Source organism: Centropristis striata, chromosome 7, assembly GCF_030273125.1.
Source record: "Centropristis striata isolate RG_2023a ecotype Rhode Island chromosome 7, C.striata_1.0, whole genome shotgun sequence".
Taxonomy (NCBI): domain Eukaryota; kingdom Metazoa; phylum Chordata; class Actinopteri; order Perciformes; family Serranidae; genus Centropristis; species Centropristis striata.
In genome coordinates this window covers 25,801,305-25,819,362 of record NC_081523.1, presented here as the reverse complement: position 1 = coordinate 25,819,362, position 18,058 = coordinate 25,801,305, and the positions used below count along the sequence as shown (strand labels likewise).

Genomic DNA, 18,058 nt, shown 5'->3' with positions numbered 1-18,058 from the left:
TATCCTTGAACGTTACTTTAAGATAACAATTTCAATGTATTCAATATTTTTAAGCTAATTATTTTATTGAATCCATTATTTTAAGCTAACTATTTGAACTGTATCCAAGAGTTTAAGCTATTTCAACCGTGTAATGACTTTCTACTGTTTCAACTGTTTATTCATTACATTTAGATAATCGTTTATTACTTTTAACTACCCGTTTAAAATTGTGTTCGCTTGCTAACTAACGTTAGTATGGTTCTTAGCACTCTTACATCGCTTAAATGTAGTGTTCAGGTGTCTTAATATGTAGATATATTCTTTTAATCAAGTCATAATTTCTTATTCTTTCTTTAAATCAGATGTGCTACAATCTTTCCACATTACTTACCCCCTGGCAACAGCAGAAGCACCCCCTGGTTGGAATCACTGCATTAGTTTATTCCCTCTACTCTAGGATTACTTCAATTTATATATCTATATATATCTTTAGGGGTCTGTTACCAACTAAATATTAAAATTGATAAATAATTAATTTTCATTATTAGTGGCCATTCCACTGTAAAACCTAATGTCTACAGCACTATAATCTACATAATGTCCCACTGTTGTATAAAGTTAGTGGGAGGTTCATAATGAGGCCTACAGGAAGTCACTTTGTTATATCATGAGGTCATCCTGTCTGATGTTGAGCTGCTGTATGATACAGTTAAGCAGAGGGGGGAGGGGGCTCTTATACTGTTCCCTTTCAGCCAGGAAGTACCAGACCAACGTGTGAAGTCATGCACAAGCCCCACTGGACTGATCATCTGTTATTCCACAGCCATCTGGGTAGGCCTCGGGCCTGTTTATGTCTCGAAGAAACAGAATGACATCAGTATAAAAGTCTTCTTCACTTGATCCAGCTGTCATTACCTGTAAAGCAAACTCCACTGCACTGATACCTTGTGTGTTTTGAAAGTAATGTTACACCTCATATGTGATGTCTGCACAGCTGCCTCTAGTTCCCTGCTAAAGAAAGTACCAGCCAATAATAATACAGTATGTGGAGCAGCAGAGTACAAAACAAAACCAAGCCTCCTTGTATCTCGAATCAGCTAAGTGCCACATAGTCAAAAGATCCAATCTCCAAATCTGGCCTATCTAGCCATTGGCTTACGCAACTAATTAACTTCACACACCAAAAATTTGAATTTAAATTAACAATTGCGAGATATCATCAGGGGACACAAAGCACCCCACGAAGAAGTTTATGATGAAAAAAAGATGAGTATTAGAGAAGGCAATCGGTGAAGTAAGGAGGGCTTTTAGATGAGGGGATATCTCCAATTACAATCCACCGTACACTTGTCAGCAGTAATGAAATGTTTGCTGAGAGGTTGCTATTTGTGGCTGCTAGATTGGATGATGCTGCTCCACTGCCCCCACTAACAATTATATTCCACGCATAAATTTCCCTGCCATCTCTTCTATTGTGTGAACTGTCGGCCAGATGTACCTACAACTGTCCCAAGAAGCCACAGGATAATGAAACACTATTGTGTAGTCGACATCCTTCCGCCTGTAGTGGGAATGTATCTCAAAAGCCACAGAAGAAGAAGAAAAAAAAAACTTCTGCTTCTTTTATTGTTTTTAAAGAATTACATAATGCATTAATCACAGTAAAGACAAACCGGCTTTCCCCGCATGTCATAATTGTGCAAGCTTACAATTAAATGTAAAATTAGATGTAAGATGTAAAACTTTTTTTTTCTTTTTCTCTGCTGCTCAGCTTTTCAACTCAATTGCACAGGGAGCAGAGCAGTAAAGCTTTGAAGAACAGACCAACACTTTAGTCTGTTCACTTGACACCACTGCTCAGTGGTTTGCATACAATCAGAGCTAAAATTACAGTTGCTATCACAGTCATATGTATATTTGTGTAAATAATCCGGTGTTTTGATCAGTACTTCACTGGGGTCATCTGTAGCTGCTGAGACCGGCTATCTGAGGCAACGCTGAAACATAAGCCAGGTCCAAATAATTTCATCAGATTTGTGCAGTATGTATTTCCAATTAAAGTGACATCACATAAACCTAATTAGTATAGATGCAACCTGCAACTTGATTTTCCAGTGCATGGTTTTCTCATCAAATTGATTACACAGACCCTGCGAGGAAGTATACTGCACATACCAATCTGGGCGCTACTGTAGACGTGTATATAAAAAATGCATTTGTGATGTTGCACATAAACATGGAAGCTTGAAAGAGTAACAGTCAGGTGCTTAACTCGGCTGCTCGAACATTATTCTAATCACTATACGTTAAAGGACTGTAAAGGCCAGAAGTAATGACATTTCAGAAATGCACTGCTCCCTGTCAATTTTTTCCAGGAAAACATCCGTTTTGTGCAAAATAAATCATTGAGTTCTGATATGCTAGTATCACAGACACAAAGAAGCTTTGCATCCTCTTGCAGGTTCAATTACTGGCCTGTGGCAGATGCTAATCCTATTCTACTGTTCATCATGATGGAGAATGTACAGACCATTCAGTGACTTCATGCAAGAGGAGGCAGAGGGTCAACCAATCGCACGATCATCTCACACGCACTCACTAGATAAAAACCACACTCACGTACTACACCGACCATTTTAGCATTAACTGAGAAAAAAAATCAGTAACAAGTCAATAGTGTTGATTATTTGCTCTTCTATCCTACTGTGTATTGTGCTGTCAGGTCAGTTACCATTAAAGTAATGAGTTAACGAAAAACTATAATACACGTGGCACGTCTGTGCACAAAAATGAAGCAGAGGATTTCAAGAGAGGAGTTTTAGTCATTTCTGGATAATTAAAGACATGCTTGTACTATATTTGGAAAGATACAATGACACTGGGAGATCACAGCACGTCAAATTGGGGAGAGAAAAAAATAAAATAAGTGCACATAAACACGAGTCCCTTTCTTGAACTTATAAGGAGGTAGAGAGCTAATATCCAATAGTTCACTAGTCTGCCAATGCGGACACATGTGGCATCTCAGGTATAAGATTAGAAACTAAAATGTCTTTGTTCACTAACAAAGGCTTGTTTTAATTAAGGGTGATGTGTGAACACAACAAGCATCACAGCAGGTCAATACCCAACTTTTCCTCCCTTTCCCCTCATTGTTTTTTTTATTTCTTACCAGTGCAAAAATGATCCACAGCTCTGTTGACAACCAATGCAGGACAGTCATAATCATTGGTTTCAACCCTGAGGTAGGATCTAGAATACCAACGGGGATGTTTGTTCAAATTCAAGTGCATTAAAGGGACTTAGCCATGACAATCAATGATGTGGAGATGCCCGTGTTCCTGCAGCGAAGGCTGGACAAAGGTTTGGCCCATTGGAGTGTGTTGTGGGGAGGGGAGGGGACGGGATAATGCCTATGCTGGGTTAAAAAATAATAGTCAAAAATAACTACCTGTACAGAGCGCCCCACATCAAAGGCACAATATTCAATATTTCCACAAATGCCAACACTACTCTGTGCATGAGTTGACCCTGTATCATAATTCCCCAGCAGCCCCACCTACTCACTGTTAAGGTGCCTTCCTAACGCAAGCTTTTCTAGCATGTTTATTATAGGAAGTTTATAATAATTACATAACTTGCCTCAGACATCCTGAATGGGCATGATATGCATTTTCATTTGTTTAAAATTAGATAAACAAAAGCATTAAATAGAATTACAGAAATAAATACATTTTATTTCATATAAATATGTGGGCCCTTATGTCCAAATTGTCACTGACACACTTGCTTTCGGGAATAAGATGAAGTAAACAATTCATGAAAAAAAGCTGCCCTACTTGTTTGATACACTTATGAGTAGTATGGTTATTGTGTTTATGAGTCACTAAATCCCATCAGTATCTACCACGCACTGTAAATCCCCACGTTACAATGCATTTAATGAACATTATATTGTAATTTAATTGGAAGCCCTTCCCTCTCACTCAGGGGGGAATAAAAAGATCAGTGATCACATCAAGGAAGTCTGGTCCCTTTATATAGGATTATCTTTTAGGTTGATTTAATGTCATAGGTGTAATTGTGTAGATATAAAATTTCTAATACAGACCCCAAACGTGAAATATGATTGAAGAGACAAAAAGGAAAAATCCAAATCAGGTTGCCAATTTTTCCCCAAGGCCGTTTTTTTTTTCAGTACGGCTAAAACCTGAATTTGTCCACATACATACAGTAATATATATTTTGTACTCTTTCAACGTCTCTGGCTATGTACAAGCTATACAAATAAAGAGCAGGCTGAGGGCCAGGTTTTATAAGCTGTGCAGAGGGAGCAGTTGGTTGGGAAGTCTCCCAGTCTCCCGGCTCCTTCCCCCGCAGTCTGCCCATACAGGTGGCTGTTCTGCTTCACTTGCGATCGTCGATGGTCTTAATGAATTCCACCGCCGCGGTGAACTGCATCCACCAATAGCACTCCTCCCCACTCAGCCGGCTGGCATAGAAATTATTGATGTACTGAACGGTGGACAGCAGGCAGGGCGGGTTTGCCTGGAGGGGAGGAGATGTAGGGATGGGCCCACATTAGCCGCTGAAAGAACCTCACGCAACACCGTACGGATTACTATCATAAATATGGAAATATGGAAAATATATCCACACAGGTTAGCAAATAGCGGGCTTTATGATGCCTCGCAGTTACAAAACAGTCATTTGGGAAAAGACTTTTATGATGATTATTCTTCTTTATTTATAAAAAGTCAATAAATGATCAATACTGAAGGTAATAAAAAAAGGGTTAAAAATACAGCTGGCTTTATGGTCAACGAAGTGGAAGAACGACGAACGAAAGACTTACCCTGATGAGGACAAAGACGAGTACAGGGACAAAGTCGTCCGCTCCAGGGACGGAGTCTTCATTGGCCAGACTGAGGAGGTTCATGATGGTGGAACACATGCGCAGTATACACTGGACTTTGTCTCGTGGCGTCTTGTATGCATTGATGGTCCTGATCTCAGACTGTGCAGAGGGCCAGGGAGCCTCCTTCAGATAAACCTGCAAACAAAAAACTCAATCTTTGAAGTGTCTTCCTCCTCCATGGAAGTGGTGAAATTAAATGTCAATGAGAAGAAAGATACCTCTGGGATTTGAAGAGCTTTATGATTAGCCGTCACAACTTTTGTGAGCCGCTGGATATGTTCATGGAAAAGCCTGTGTGAGACAAAACAACTCAGTTTACGACAACAGAGAGGGCACAATCTGTCCAGTCCAACAGAGAAAAGTGCCAACCTAAACATTAAGCAGTTTATTTGAATTTCAATCAACTTTTTACTCAGTTTTAAAATAAACTTTGCATGAATGAAAAACAAATTAAAATGAACAGACATTTCTGATCAGACTATCAGCACATTATGCTTAGGTCCTCACCAACACACGCAATTACACTTTTTTACCACTTGGAGCTGAGTCAAAGTCTTTCCAATATTTTAGGCTTTTAATCTTCATAAAAACAACAAATAAACTGTAATACTGCTAGTGAGTCTGTGTGGTACTGGTGTGGTTCCAGCTACTCACTGGTCTCTGAGAATATCTCCATCCTGGTTGGGGTAGAAGGCCAGTTTGAAGATGCGGTTCATAACGCTGCGCTCGATAGCCATCTGGGCATCCTGCAGCTGGTCCTCGCTAGCGTACTGCCAAATGGCATCCCGGGCCATGGCGCCGTACAAGTAGCGCAGAAAATCCTCCACTGCTGCCGTCTTGTCATCCGATGCTGTGCACCCCTGGAACGCTGGAGGGGAGGCAGAGAAAGAACAGATGTAACACCAGCACAGGACGGAACTGCAACCTCTAGTGAGAAACAATCGGTTTGTCCTCAGTGAATCAAGTCAAGCTTGGAAATTACGTTGTGTAAAGGCATAAGAAATGCATGGGAAAAAATAAATATAAAAAAAGAGAACACATGTTGATCACTATTTCTTCCAAAATGTGGAGTAATTTCATATTTGCTGACATTAAGTTGTTAAAGTTTAAATGTAGACAACACACCTCCAATCACACCTGTGACTTAAAGGCTTAGGATTTTGGGGGATCTATTGGCAGAAATGGGATAGAATAGTCATAACTATGTTGGGTAGTAACTGTACTGTGGTGAGAAAGCAAAGTTTCCCCGCAGTTTTGTAGAACGGACAAACTCTGGCTCTAGGGAGGGTCTTTCATGAATTTAAATTTTCTGCCACTGTAGGAGGGTGAGGGCATTTTAATGTATGGGTATTATATATTTTGTTTTTCTTGTAAGGGTCACAACCTTCTATAACATGTCTGTGATTAGAGTCATAAAGTACATATAATATGCTAAAAATGAGAAAACAGGATGGTAGGAAGGTCAGGATTCTCTGTACACTGTTCCAGCCTAAGAACAAGGAATTCAATATGCCAATGTTTAGTTGCACTGAATGTGAAACTGTAGAGATACCTTTAATGAAGTCAAGCATCTTGGACTCCATATGTTCAAGAAGGAGCCGAACACACACGGTGGTGAAGTAGCGGTTGGCCACCTCCTTGTCTCTCAGCACCCTCTGGAGGAGCCTCTCCAGGTGGGCCTGAGAGGTCTGCAGGCCCTGACGACACCTGGTTAGATAGGCTATGTATGGTGCCCGCTTTCTAAAGAAAACACACAGATAAACAGTGTTTATTTATTGCCACCGTATTACTGGATACATCTGTAGTTGCCTAAAACAACATCATGCAAAATGAAGGCCCATGTGGCGCCGTATGCGAGCTTGCATCGTCTCTCCAGGCCTTCACAGTTACCTGTAATCCTCTGCGATGGTAGCCAGCAGCTTCCTGCAGGTGCGTGCGTCGAAGCGGCTCACACAGCGCGTGGTCTCCTGGATCTGGGCCATCTGGTTCTTATCCTGAAGGTTGATGGCCTCTGCTAGCTGGATCTTCAGGAAGCAGACGATCTCATTGTCTGTGAGAGAGGAGGACAGGGAGACGGTATTAGACAATGCTGCCCGACGCTCTCAAAGGAACGGCTGGCTGCTGTAATCTGATCAACCTGCTGCCTCCACATGACAATGTGACTGATGGCCACGAAGATGGAGTCCTACAATTTACTGTTGACTATTTCAAAGGATGTCACTTTATTCTGCTGGCTATTGTCCTGATGTGAAGGTGGTACCCTGCAGTTAACAGGTCTGCCTTTATTTCATGCAGAATCAGAATACTTTCTGATAACAAGTTGCACTAATATTAATCCATGTTGTTACACGATTAGTTTTAATATGTAGGATGGTTTAATTATGGGATATTTTACTGACACCATATGGGAATTCTCTTCTAACATCCCCCACTCTAACAACCTTGCCCCAAACCTTGGAAGGTGAGTCAGAAGGTGAAGGTGCTTCAGATTTGGTGTCTTGCTTAAGGACACTTTCAGCAGGTTGGATGCTTGCCAACATAAAGGGCTTGTACCCTGCTCCCCATGGAGAGGTGTGACAAAGATACCTCAAGTCTAGTAGACAGTACAGACTTTAACAAAGTATTATACTCTGCATAATGTAAGACATCTTGGCCTTTTCACACTTGAATGTTTAGCAATGTCAGAATCAGAACATGCTTTTACACAGCTCACCTATGTCTTCATTTCTTTTATATAGCTGATATTTAGCTATTGTGTGTAAAGTCAAACCTCCACTTTCAGTGCTTGCATAGAAACAAACACTGTCAAGAGTTTACTGGAGTTGTAGGAGTTAAAATTGGTAGTGCATGCATCATGCAATGGTTGTTACACCGGATGCAACCACTGATCAGATCAACTGTCATTTTAACTTCCTGCTTATATGTAGATGCCACATGTTGCATTGCGACACAGTAGCTGGGTGTGTTCTAATAAATTCTGAAAAGTTTTCAATAAGTGGTTACTGGTTCAATGCTGCATTTATTTTGTAACAGCATTTTATAAATTATTTCCCCAAAACACATTCAATAAGATAACGTGTACTATAACATTTTAAAGACGGATTTAAGACATTTTAAGGCCTAAAATTGCCACAACAGCAGCAGTAATACAGGGTTGATTTAGCATATAGGTACAGGGACCAGATACCTTCAGAGTCCATGTGGTCAGGCAGCCCATTTCGTGTGGTTGTAGGAGCCATGATGGGCAGAGCCACTGAGTCTGCTGAGCACAATGCCAACCGTAACTTCTTCTTTGCATCGCTGGAAGACACGCACACAACATTCAAATGAATTGCAATGGCTAAAATAGTCTGCTAAGAGTGTTAAATGATTGCCAGTTGGGTTTTTGGATTTCTAACCTGAAAGAGAACTTGGAGTCGTGCTGCTGTGCCGTCTGGCTGGCTGAGTCTGGGAGGTCATCTGTAGAGATGTTCTGCAGAGTGTCTTCTCTAGGAGAGTCGTGCACATTGTCCTCAACACAAAGATCTGTCAACATGTAGAAAAACAGGCAAATTATCCAATGTATCCACTGCAACTGTGTGTAATAACCATATATAGAGAAAAAGGAGTGTTTCTCCCGACCTCCTGTTCCATCATAAGAAGCTCCACCTGTGGCTCCATCACTGGGGCTGGTCCTCTTGATGTTCCTGTACTTGTCCAGGATGTCTTCAGCTGCCTGGGCCTGAGAGCTTTGTCTGGGCATTGGGTCATCTGATACACCCACCAACACACAACATACATTAAACAAAAGCCACCACAATAGCTTTTCACATTTTGTCCTCAGTTAGGAGTGAAATTAAAGCGAACCAGGACAGACCTTGTGGGACACGCTCCGGGACAATGTCGTCTTTCTCCTGCTTGTCCCTTTTCCGAAATGCAGCTATCGGAGCTGTAGGAGAGAAATTTTGTCAGTGAACTGACACCACTTTCACTTTGTCGCTGGATGACAAGCTGATCATGAGTCGCCTGTTGACAGCCACTTTGGTCAATCTTTTTTTTTTTCATGGTTTGTATTGAGGGTAAAAGTCTTAATCTAGGATGCATGGTATCATACATTACCAAAAGAAAGTCTAGTGTAGAACTTTAATAAGAAAAAAGCAAAAGAATATTGCAAAGGTGAATTAAACCATTGGTTCATAGCAGAATATCACAAAAGTCCACTGTACATCATAATAAAGTGTCCAGTTTATATAGTTGTAAATATGCCCACTAGGGGTGTCACAATTCTTCAAATGCCTGATTCAATTGACTTTCAATTTAAAGGTCATGATTCAATTTTAACTTTTTCAGCACTGATAGTTATGTCATTGTTAAGACTGTTGTTAGAGCGGTAATTCGTAAAGATCAGCAGATCATTAGTTTTATGCCCCGAGAACCGTCATTCACATTTTTAATTATTCTTAAAAGAGATGTGTGTGAGGAACTGTGTCAGGATGACTACCAGTACATTGCTTATACCAGGCAGAGCTTTGCCTTCTACTGGGTGTACTTTTCTAGTTTAAAATGTAATAAAATTATTTCACCAATTATTTGAGAAAAAAAACTATCAAAAAATTTAAAAGAAAGAAACAAGATGGCAGCGGAGTATTTTACAACAGCAGCTTGAGTTTCTGCACCTGGATAAAGCTGCCAGAGGGTGAGTGAAGGGTTGTCTGTGTCAGTGTGTTTTTTTCAAATCCATTTGTTTATGATGCCTGCAAACACATCCTGCCATGTTTGTCATGTTGTCTGAGGAGGTGTATGGAAGCAGCATGTAGCATCAGCCAACAAACTAATATTTTAAGTCAACGACACATTTGTTGTTTACATAACTCCCAAGGCTTTTAAAATCAAGCTTTCAAAATTGAAAGTTAATTTCAATCAATTTACAATTTAGATTTGAAATCATGACACCCCTGAAGCCTGCTAATGCTTATCCTATTAACACGAAGGTGCACACAGGACAAACAAGAGAGACACAATACTACAATTTGATGACACACAGAGGAACACATTGGGTGGAGTATCTACATTGATATTCTGTATTCTCCATACAGGAAAATGGTAACATATTGAAGCAAATAAACAAAAAAAAACAAATTGGTGACAAAACGGATGCATGGATGGGGAGTGTGTGAACTCAGGCTACAACCATGTCACATCACAGCTCTACAGCTCTAAGTTGACATCTACAAAGCAGCATGGGCACGCAGCCGCTGGCTCCGGCAGTAAAGCTAGCTCGATGACGACAGCATGGAAGCGTTACCTGGGACATCACTCTCAGCCGTCCAATACAGCACTGTGAGGGACACAACAGACAGGGTTGGCCTTTCACACACAGGCTGCCGCTCTGCCGGACAACTGACTGTGCGTCACCATGCAGAGCAACAGGACAAACACAATGGACTCTACGGAGGTTTGGCTGGAGATTGGTGGTTTAGGCTTCATGGCTCTTTACTTTTCCATGTGCAGCCTGTCCTCCGTTTTTATGAATATCAATTTAATGTTTACTTAAGAAACATCATTATCTCAAAGAGTAATAAGCAGCCATTCTGTGTGGGCACAGCTCATTATTTCCCAGACAGATGTATGAGAGATGGTTGTAGAGTAGAACTGCAACAAGAGATGTGTCATCTATCAGTGCTGATGACAGAAAGGTCTATCTAATGACCATTAGCCGCCGGCTGACAGCACTGCTGGGAGGGCTACAGCCATACAATCTACACAGCTAAAGCTCCTCTGATGACTGATTAGCTTTGAAAAGTCTATATAAATCTGCAGCCAGTGAGACGTGAGAGAAAAGGACTGGACACGTCTCTGAGGTAACTTCAAACAATAAGAAACATGATTTTCCAACTGGAGCATCAGCAATGGAGTGGACAACATGGATCATCATTCTCTTTCTCACATTATAAATTGGTTTTCGCTCTGCTCTTTAAAGTGTGATATTTCCTGTCGGTTGTGATTAAGAACTTTTTTTTCCCGCAACAAAAAAACAAAAGCGCTGAGATCAGAACAGTTCGCTTTTAAATATATATCAGTTAATTTCTCAGTTTAGGAAAGAGGGCATGCTTAGAAGGATCATGTGTTTTGTCCTTACCTTTGGGAATGGCTGACACAAAACGTTTCTTCCACCAGGGCCTGTTGCGATCAGACTTCTCGTCATCACTGTCTTTCCTGTCTTCAACCTTTGGAAGGAGATTTTCAAGATACACTTACACACTAGCAGGACAACAGCTGGAACTTACTGTACAAAAAAAACCTTATAGCCCGGCAGATATCGAATGGAGTTTATGATATTAGAATATGATTATATCCATCAGTATTAGCATATTATGTTATTTAAATGTATATTATATTATATATATTTCAATGGTCAGCAACTGACATACATCACTGATGTTTATTTCGCTGTTTATAGTTTTATATAGTTTTATGAATTATTTTTGTTCTGTTCTAATTTCTACAATTGGTTGACAATGTAATACATTGTCTAATGTATAATAATGTTAAATATATATTTTAAATATTTTAACAAAAAAGTAATTTGTTTAAGAAAACAGACCAGAGTACCATTGCATTTAATATCAATGCAAAATCAGTGCATTATCCACACAAAAAAGGTATATTTTTATTCTAACTAAAAAGATTTTCTATATCAGTTATCTGTTAATTTTTCTCCTCTTAAATCAGTGTCAATATCATTTAATATAAGTAACAGTGTAGTGGTAGCTTGTTACCTCTCCTTTGAGGGAGTCTTTGCTGGGGGACGAGGACGGTCCTAAGGCGAAGGCCCCGGCAGGGTCGCGCTCTTCAACCGCTACCCGCCGGTTAAGGCCAGGGTCACTTGTGGGCCGGCGGCCTGGGCACACGATGTCAGAGCTGCGGCTACGGACCAGTCTGTCAGGGAAGGAGTGGCGCTGCTTGGTGTGCTCCAGCTCAGCCTGGGCCAGGCAGTGGGGCGTGAAGAGAGAGTGGCGTGTCTCCTGCCCCAGAGCGCTGGCTTCAGGGATGGGAGGATCGGGAGGAGGGTGAGGGGGCCTGGCGTAGTGCACTTTGGGCCTCACTATTGTTCCGGTGGAGGAGCCTGAGGTAATAAAAGGTTGGGAAAATTTTAAAAAAGCAATGAAAATGGATCATATTTAGATATCCCTATGCAATTTGTATATTTGCATTCTCTTTAATCTAACCACAGCACAGGCTGCACAAAGTAGTTCCCTAAGTAGATGTTTGTATTTAACAGTTTTTAACGCCTTAAATACACGAATGAAACTCTACAAGTAGTTTTACTGAGAGGTAGTGTTATGTTTCCCAAAATCTCACTTGTTTTAAAAAGTAGCTAAACAGTATAAAACCAGTAAAAAAAACACCTCAAAAGTAGGGGAGAGTGCTAAAGAGAGATGTTCGTGGGAGATGAGCCCTAGGTATAGGTAGGCCACCTGTTCCAAGGGTAGATTCTCTCTCCTGAAAAGCTTCCAATGGCAGCCTCGTGCCATGAGCACAGTGGGACAAGGGGACAGTGCCAAAGAGCCTGGGGTGAGGTCTCTCAACCTGTCATCCCTTCACCTTGCTGCAGACACAAAGCCTAGACCATTCCTCTCTCACACAACTTCCACCTGCACTACAAACAAAAGACTGCGAAGAATAATTTGGGGGGTACTTAATGAGCAAATGACATTCAATTTGCACTTATAATATGACCAGTAATTGGGGTGAGGCGTGCATGAGGGGCACTCTTTTGGTTTATTCCACGGAGCTCAAGCTGTTCTGTGAGCCTGCAACATTAGGGTAGGGATATAATGACATTAATTTCTACCGCTGATTGGCTGTAGAGCATTCGGGGAGTGCAAATTACCTTCAGCAGAGGAGAGAGGATCGAACATGGCCAGTAAGGAATCGGTCTGTGAGGGTGGAGATGTCAGATGGTGTGATCCTGGAATAACACAAGAGGATATGAGACAATTAGGAGCATTTACTAAATTAACCAATGATACACAAAGGCACACTGCTGTTATTTTTAAAAAATCGCTTTGAACGTTTAATTGTGATTTTCCAGCCGGGCTGACAAAGAATATTTACCTGTACATTATAACTTTATGCAATAATTACTGTTGCTGAGAACTAAAAAAGTAATTTAGCTTGGTGGCAGCTGTGGAAGTGACAGGGATTGATGGCTCTGACTGATGTTGTTTAGATCAGAGAGACACTGGACTGATGGCTTAGCTAGCCTAGCGGGGATGTGACACTGTCCTACCGTGGCCTGACTCCTCCCCATCTGGACTGGTCACAGAGTCCTTCCCTCCAAAGTCTGAGCTGCACTCTGACCGCAGGTCCTCGATCTTGTTGGGGATGTCTTCTGAGGTTGCACTGATGCCTGCAGCAGAAAAAAACAACAACACAAAAATAGTTGCGTTGACATTCAGGACAAAAGCTACTGAATATCACCTCCACAGGCTTGTCTGCAAAACAGAACTTGCATGTCCGATGTCTCTCAAACAAAAGAGGATATTTTTTCTCTTTACTATACAGTATGCTCTCTCTCAGATGGAAACCCACTGGGAACACTAAATTGGTAGCGTAAGCTCCCATGGGTTAGGGGAGAGACACAGATAAGAGTGATCATCAGATGCAGACTATCCATCGGCCGGATCCCGCGGGACTTTTTCCTGTGAGCTGAGCCACGAACATCACCGCTGGCTTCTTAATCTAGGATACTACTTCATGCGTGTCAACATGGCATGTCCACCTGAGCCCACTGAAAAGACAACCAGCAATAACCTGTGTGTCATCTAGAGAAATTCACACCGACCCCATTACGCTGGTTAACAACCCTCTCAGCAACATGACCGCTCTACACACAATCACAGAGGGCGAAGAAGTTTATTTAACCAGAAGTCAAACAAAAATGGACTAAGGAAAGGAAAATAGAACTAATTGTTTTGGAGAGAGCAAACCTAGGCAGAAAAAGCTGATGTTAAGTTTCAGACAGAGGGTGGATACTAATTTACAACAGACTATGAAAAATATGTGTTTTTTGAAGATTAAAGCATGTAAACATGTTCTAGTAAAAAAATACAAGTATTCATACCTGAGACAACACTGAGTCCTGGTGTGCTGGGTCTGGAGCTGACCTCTCTGACCTCTGTGTCATCAGAGGTACTGCCGACCCCTGAGCAGCTCTCCAGCTCCTGTAGACGCTCCTCCTGTTTCAGATCTGGGGCTTCTGCAAGTGGACCCAAAAGGACAAGAAAACGAAATCTGAGACAGATATGTGTACTTGTGCATACATATAAAAGAAAGTGTGGATACATATAAAAGAAACTCATAATCCACTGTAGTCCTCAAAGTTTGCAATAGATGATGGTCATTCTCTCCCTCCAGCAACCCCCCCTTCTCTTACGATCATTGGGAAACCAAGTGTGCACATATGCATGAAATCAAACAAAGCATACATTATCATGTCTTATAACTGCCAAACCAAACCATAAAGCTAGTACGGCCAATTCTTTGGCTACCCAATGGAGCTGTTGGGTCGAACCCAGAGGCTCCATACTAACAGCAGTACTCATTTGCATGCTCGTTAGTAATAATGTGTTGGTGAAGTGCTCTTCAGAGTGTAGTTTTCTGCTGCCTAGCCGTGAAACAAGCGTTCTACTCGAAAGCAAGCCTCCGATCGCGCTATTACCGAGCAGAACAGGGGCAGCAAACGGAACAAAAAGCAATCAAGACACTCATGCATGTCATTTCTGCACTGCACATATTGAAATGGTGTACTACTTCAATTAACATAAGGCCCAGGCTTTTCAAAAAAAACACTTAACGCTGTTAATAAAGCACTCTACTGATTTTCACAAAACACTGGTTTTCAAAAGGGGGAATTAAGCACGTAATTTCTCATTAATAAAAGGTTTGGATTGTATGTTCAATTTGCGAGAACAGACAAAGGAAGTATAATCTATGATTTATATGATTGTATATACATTTGATGATGTAAACTGATGCTCTATGTGACTACTGTCATAACAAAACAATGTGTAAACACCAGCCTCAGCACAACGCAATGTTAAGTCTAGCCAGATAAAACACTGACACCATGTAAACTGACTGAGGACAGCTGCTGTCCTTGTGCTTCCCTCCCCACTGCTCCACCACAGGTGCAAACACACCTGGTGGTCCCTCTAAGGAAAGCCTGAGCTGCCTTTTACTGGCACACGCAGATCTGCCCTGAAAGACAGGCACGTGCACACAGATATGATGACAGATGCACGCACACATTTTTGGTATAGGATGGCGTGCAACCACACCTGGTGCCCCAACCCCCCACTATATCAAACAAACATAAATATGCATGCATACACACATTTGAGCCTGCAATGGAGGTGAAGTGTAAGAATAAAAGACAATAACCAAAGCAAACAGTCGGCGCAGAACGAACCTGGCTCCCTACCTGAGTCACTGGGAAGGACCTCTACGCTCCAGGCCTCGCTTGTGGTCTCCGAGATGGTGGAGCCATAGGGGTCCAGCAGAACTGAACCCGAGCCAGGAAGACACAGCAGGCTGCCGAGCATGTTCTCCGCAGCTGCCCCTGAGAGCACAGAGAGAGGGACAAAGAGTTAACCACCCTCCACAGCATGAACCAGCTTTTTTTTGTCTGGAAAAGTAAGAAGTCACCTCTATAGTCGCAAAGTCACCTTAAAGTCACCTTAAAGGCACTCTATTGTATTTTACCAAGCCACTATGTGGTGTTATGGCACTGGTGTTGATTCATATTCTGTAATTAGTTCTAATAAATTATTCAGGTTTTGGATATGAGCAACATGTGAAGTTGAGAGTGCCACAATTAAATGATGCCCAAAGCATATAAAATGTTATTGGTTACTAGGGCTGCTACTAATGATTCATTTGTCAATTGCTTTTTTAATTCACATATGACTTTTTTGAATCAATAAAAAAATTATTGGAACTTTTGGGAGGCCAAAGGAGGGCTGGGGCGAAACCATTTTTTAAATTTTCAATTCTGATTTTGACTTCCAACTATTATGAAACAAGATAATAAAGATTAAATTACCTTTTTTTTTCGGATTTGGCTTCACAATGGTGTTCTCGTTTTGTCTTGTTATAAATCGAGCGCACCCTTTTCCTTTACAGTTAGCACTTTTGCCTGTTTTCACTGCGTTATTGACAGGGATACGTTAAACATAGTTTACCAAAATGTTAAATATATGTTCAGTTGTTTTCAGTAGGTTGTGGCAGTGCAACACTTCAACAAAGTTAATCTTTTTTAATTAAAATAATTTATTTAAATGTATATGCATTAAGTTATTATTTTATTTATCTCATTATTCAACTCAAAACAACATAATAAAAAAAACTAAATAAATAAGAAAAATAAAGTTGAAGGAAACCAAAGTAATGACGACTTCTGTTGAATAATCATGATGTAACATTGACTAAAATAACCGTGATTGATTTTTGGCATAATTGCAGCCAAAGTAAAGTCTTCCCCTTTCTAGTTTTGACAGACAAACAGTTGCTAAGATATTCAATTTACAATGACAGAAAACCATGCATGTGATTTGATGGACGCAGCATTTTCTTTTGGCTTTTTCACTGATAAATGACTAAAATGACTAATCCATATGGTTATTTTCTTCCAAAAACGTATTCTCTTTCAATCCATGTTTGAATTTACTAAGTAATTGTTTCAGCACTTTATGGTACCAAATGTATTGCTTTCATGTTATGGCTTAATTAAAACCTGTTCCATCACTTCTATAGTATGCCTTCAGGCCTGACTTTCAAACAACACTGTGAAACAGCCTGAGACAAGCAAAAACAGTAGAAAAAGCCTCTGAATGGTGAATGGATGGGGCTTCAGAGACAGCGAGCTTTGCATAGAGAGACATAGAGAGTTGGAGGTCACGTGCATTTCATGCTGGGACCCACAGGCACATATACCACTGTGCCAAAGGTCAGAGGTTAATGGTAATATCTCACCCTGCCCCGGCCTCCAGGGCCATGACTTTGAGCTGTTGATTAAGCCTTGCATTACTCACAACCAAATTACCGCTTCGCCCACCCTCCCACAAAGTCCTCAGCACGCTGTCCCTCCATCTCTATTTGAGAAGCCGTGGCTTAACAAGGCGGAAGAATGCGGAGGCGCTAGCAGGTGTGAGTGGGAGCCGGTGGCCAAGGCTCAAGACCAAAAAGTCGACCTGTGGTAGCTGCGCCCCCTGGTATGTCACGCTTCCACTTCATGGCACACGCGCCATGAGCGCACATGCATGCCAGCACCCAGGCAACAGTGTGTACTGATGTTGGCGGGGGCAGGGCTCTCATTGGCGGTGGGAGAGCTCTATCCCGCTGTCCGTGTTTACAGTCTTCAAGGTAGGGGCGCAGAGTACTTGTCTTTCAGGTGGATGATTAAATGAGTGGCACAACAAGAAGTGAAACAATTAGAATTTCTGCCTCATTATCATGGTAATCTTATCAGTGGGATAATGAGGTATTAATGGATATTTAATGTGCATCTCATAACCCAATCCCTTGGAGAAAACACATAAGGAAATCGCTGTAAATTCACTTAATGATGGAAAAGTCCCCCAACGCCATATTCCGAAGAATGAAAAATGGTGGATGCAAATGAGAAGGAACCAAGGTCAATAAGACTGCAGGGACTGAGTGAATGTCAGAGAGACAGAAGGAGAGAGAGATGGGCAGAGGGAAGGCTGTGAAGAAAAAGACCGAGGCAGAGGAGACAGGAAGATGGAGGTGTGAATAACATAAAGACTCAAATATTCTGTCTGCAGCAGCTTTCACATTAGATGAACCTGTTATTTTTACAAGCTGTCTTAAATAGTTTTGGCTCAACAGAGTGCAAAATCTGAACTTGCCCTCCACTATCTGCTGAAGAGGTTCATCTTAGATATCAGAATATTATGATTATGCATGTACTCATTAGATACTGCCACTGTGATAATGCAAGCTATACAACTTCAAAATATACTTTCAGAGACATGTAGAAAATAACTATTTTCTGCCGCTTAGAGTCAATTTTCCACTTGTATTCATCCACTTTATTCGTTTGTTTCAATGCAGTAAAGTGTAAGTCAATAACAGTAGAATAGCCAAACACTATGA

At 41.2% G+C, this 18,058-nt stretch overlaps 1 protein-coding gene across 7 annotated transcripts in view; it reads right to left on the bottom strand.

Moving 5' to 3' along the window:
- Nucleotides 1-1,587: 1,587 nt before the first annotated feature.
- Nucleotides 1,588-18,058, bottom strand: part of gapvd1 (GTPase activating protein and VPS9 domains 1) — a 34,136-nt gene continuing 17,665 nt past the window's right edge. For 2 of the 7 annotated variants that reach the window (XM_059336716.1, XM_059336717.1), the window contains exons 13-29: nucleotides 15,354-15,503; nucleotides 14,007-14,141; nucleotides 13,173-13,292; nucleotides 12,774-12,851; nucleotides 11,659-12,005; nucleotides 11,019-11,106; nucleotides 10,185-10,217; nucleotides 8,757-8,828; nucleotides 8,522-8,650; nucleotides 8,299-8,425; nucleotides 8,088-8,200; nucleotides 6,791-6,950; nucleotides 6,453-6,640; nucleotides 5,555-5,768; nucleotides 5,119-5,191; nucleotides 4,838-5,035; nucleotides 1,588-4,530 (exon numbers count right to left, since the gene is read on the bottom strand). In XM_059336716.1, coding sequence (XP_059192699.1) covers nucleotides 4,390-4,530; nucleotides 4,838-5,035; nucleotides 5,119-5,191; nucleotides 5,555-5,768; nucleotides 6,453-6,640; nucleotides 6,791-6,950; nucleotides 8,088-8,200; nucleotides 8,299-8,425; nucleotides 8,522-8,650; nucleotides 8,757-8,828; nucleotides 10,185-10,217; nucleotides 11,019-11,106; nucleotides 11,659-12,005; nucleotides 12,774-12,851; nucleotides 13,173-13,292; nucleotides 14,007-14,141; nucleotides 15,354-15,503 — 2,366 coding nt within the window. In that variant the 3' untranslated portion in view covers nucleotides 1,588-4,389. Of the gene's footprint in view, nucleotides 4,531-4,837; nucleotides 5,036-5,118; nucleotides 5,192-5,554; nucleotides 5,769-6,452; nucleotides 6,641-6,790; nucleotides 6,951-8,087; nucleotides 8,201-8,298; nucleotides 8,651-8,756; nucleotides 8,829-10,184; nucleotides 10,218-11,018; nucleotides 11,107-11,658; nucleotides 12,006-12,773; nucleotides 12,852-13,172; nucleotides 13,293-14,006; nucleotides 14,142-15,353; nucleotides 15,504-18,058 lie in introns of all 7 variants that reach the window. The other 5 variants (XM_059336721.1, XM_059336722.1, XM_059336718.1 and 2 more) reach the window with 4 other exon arrangements.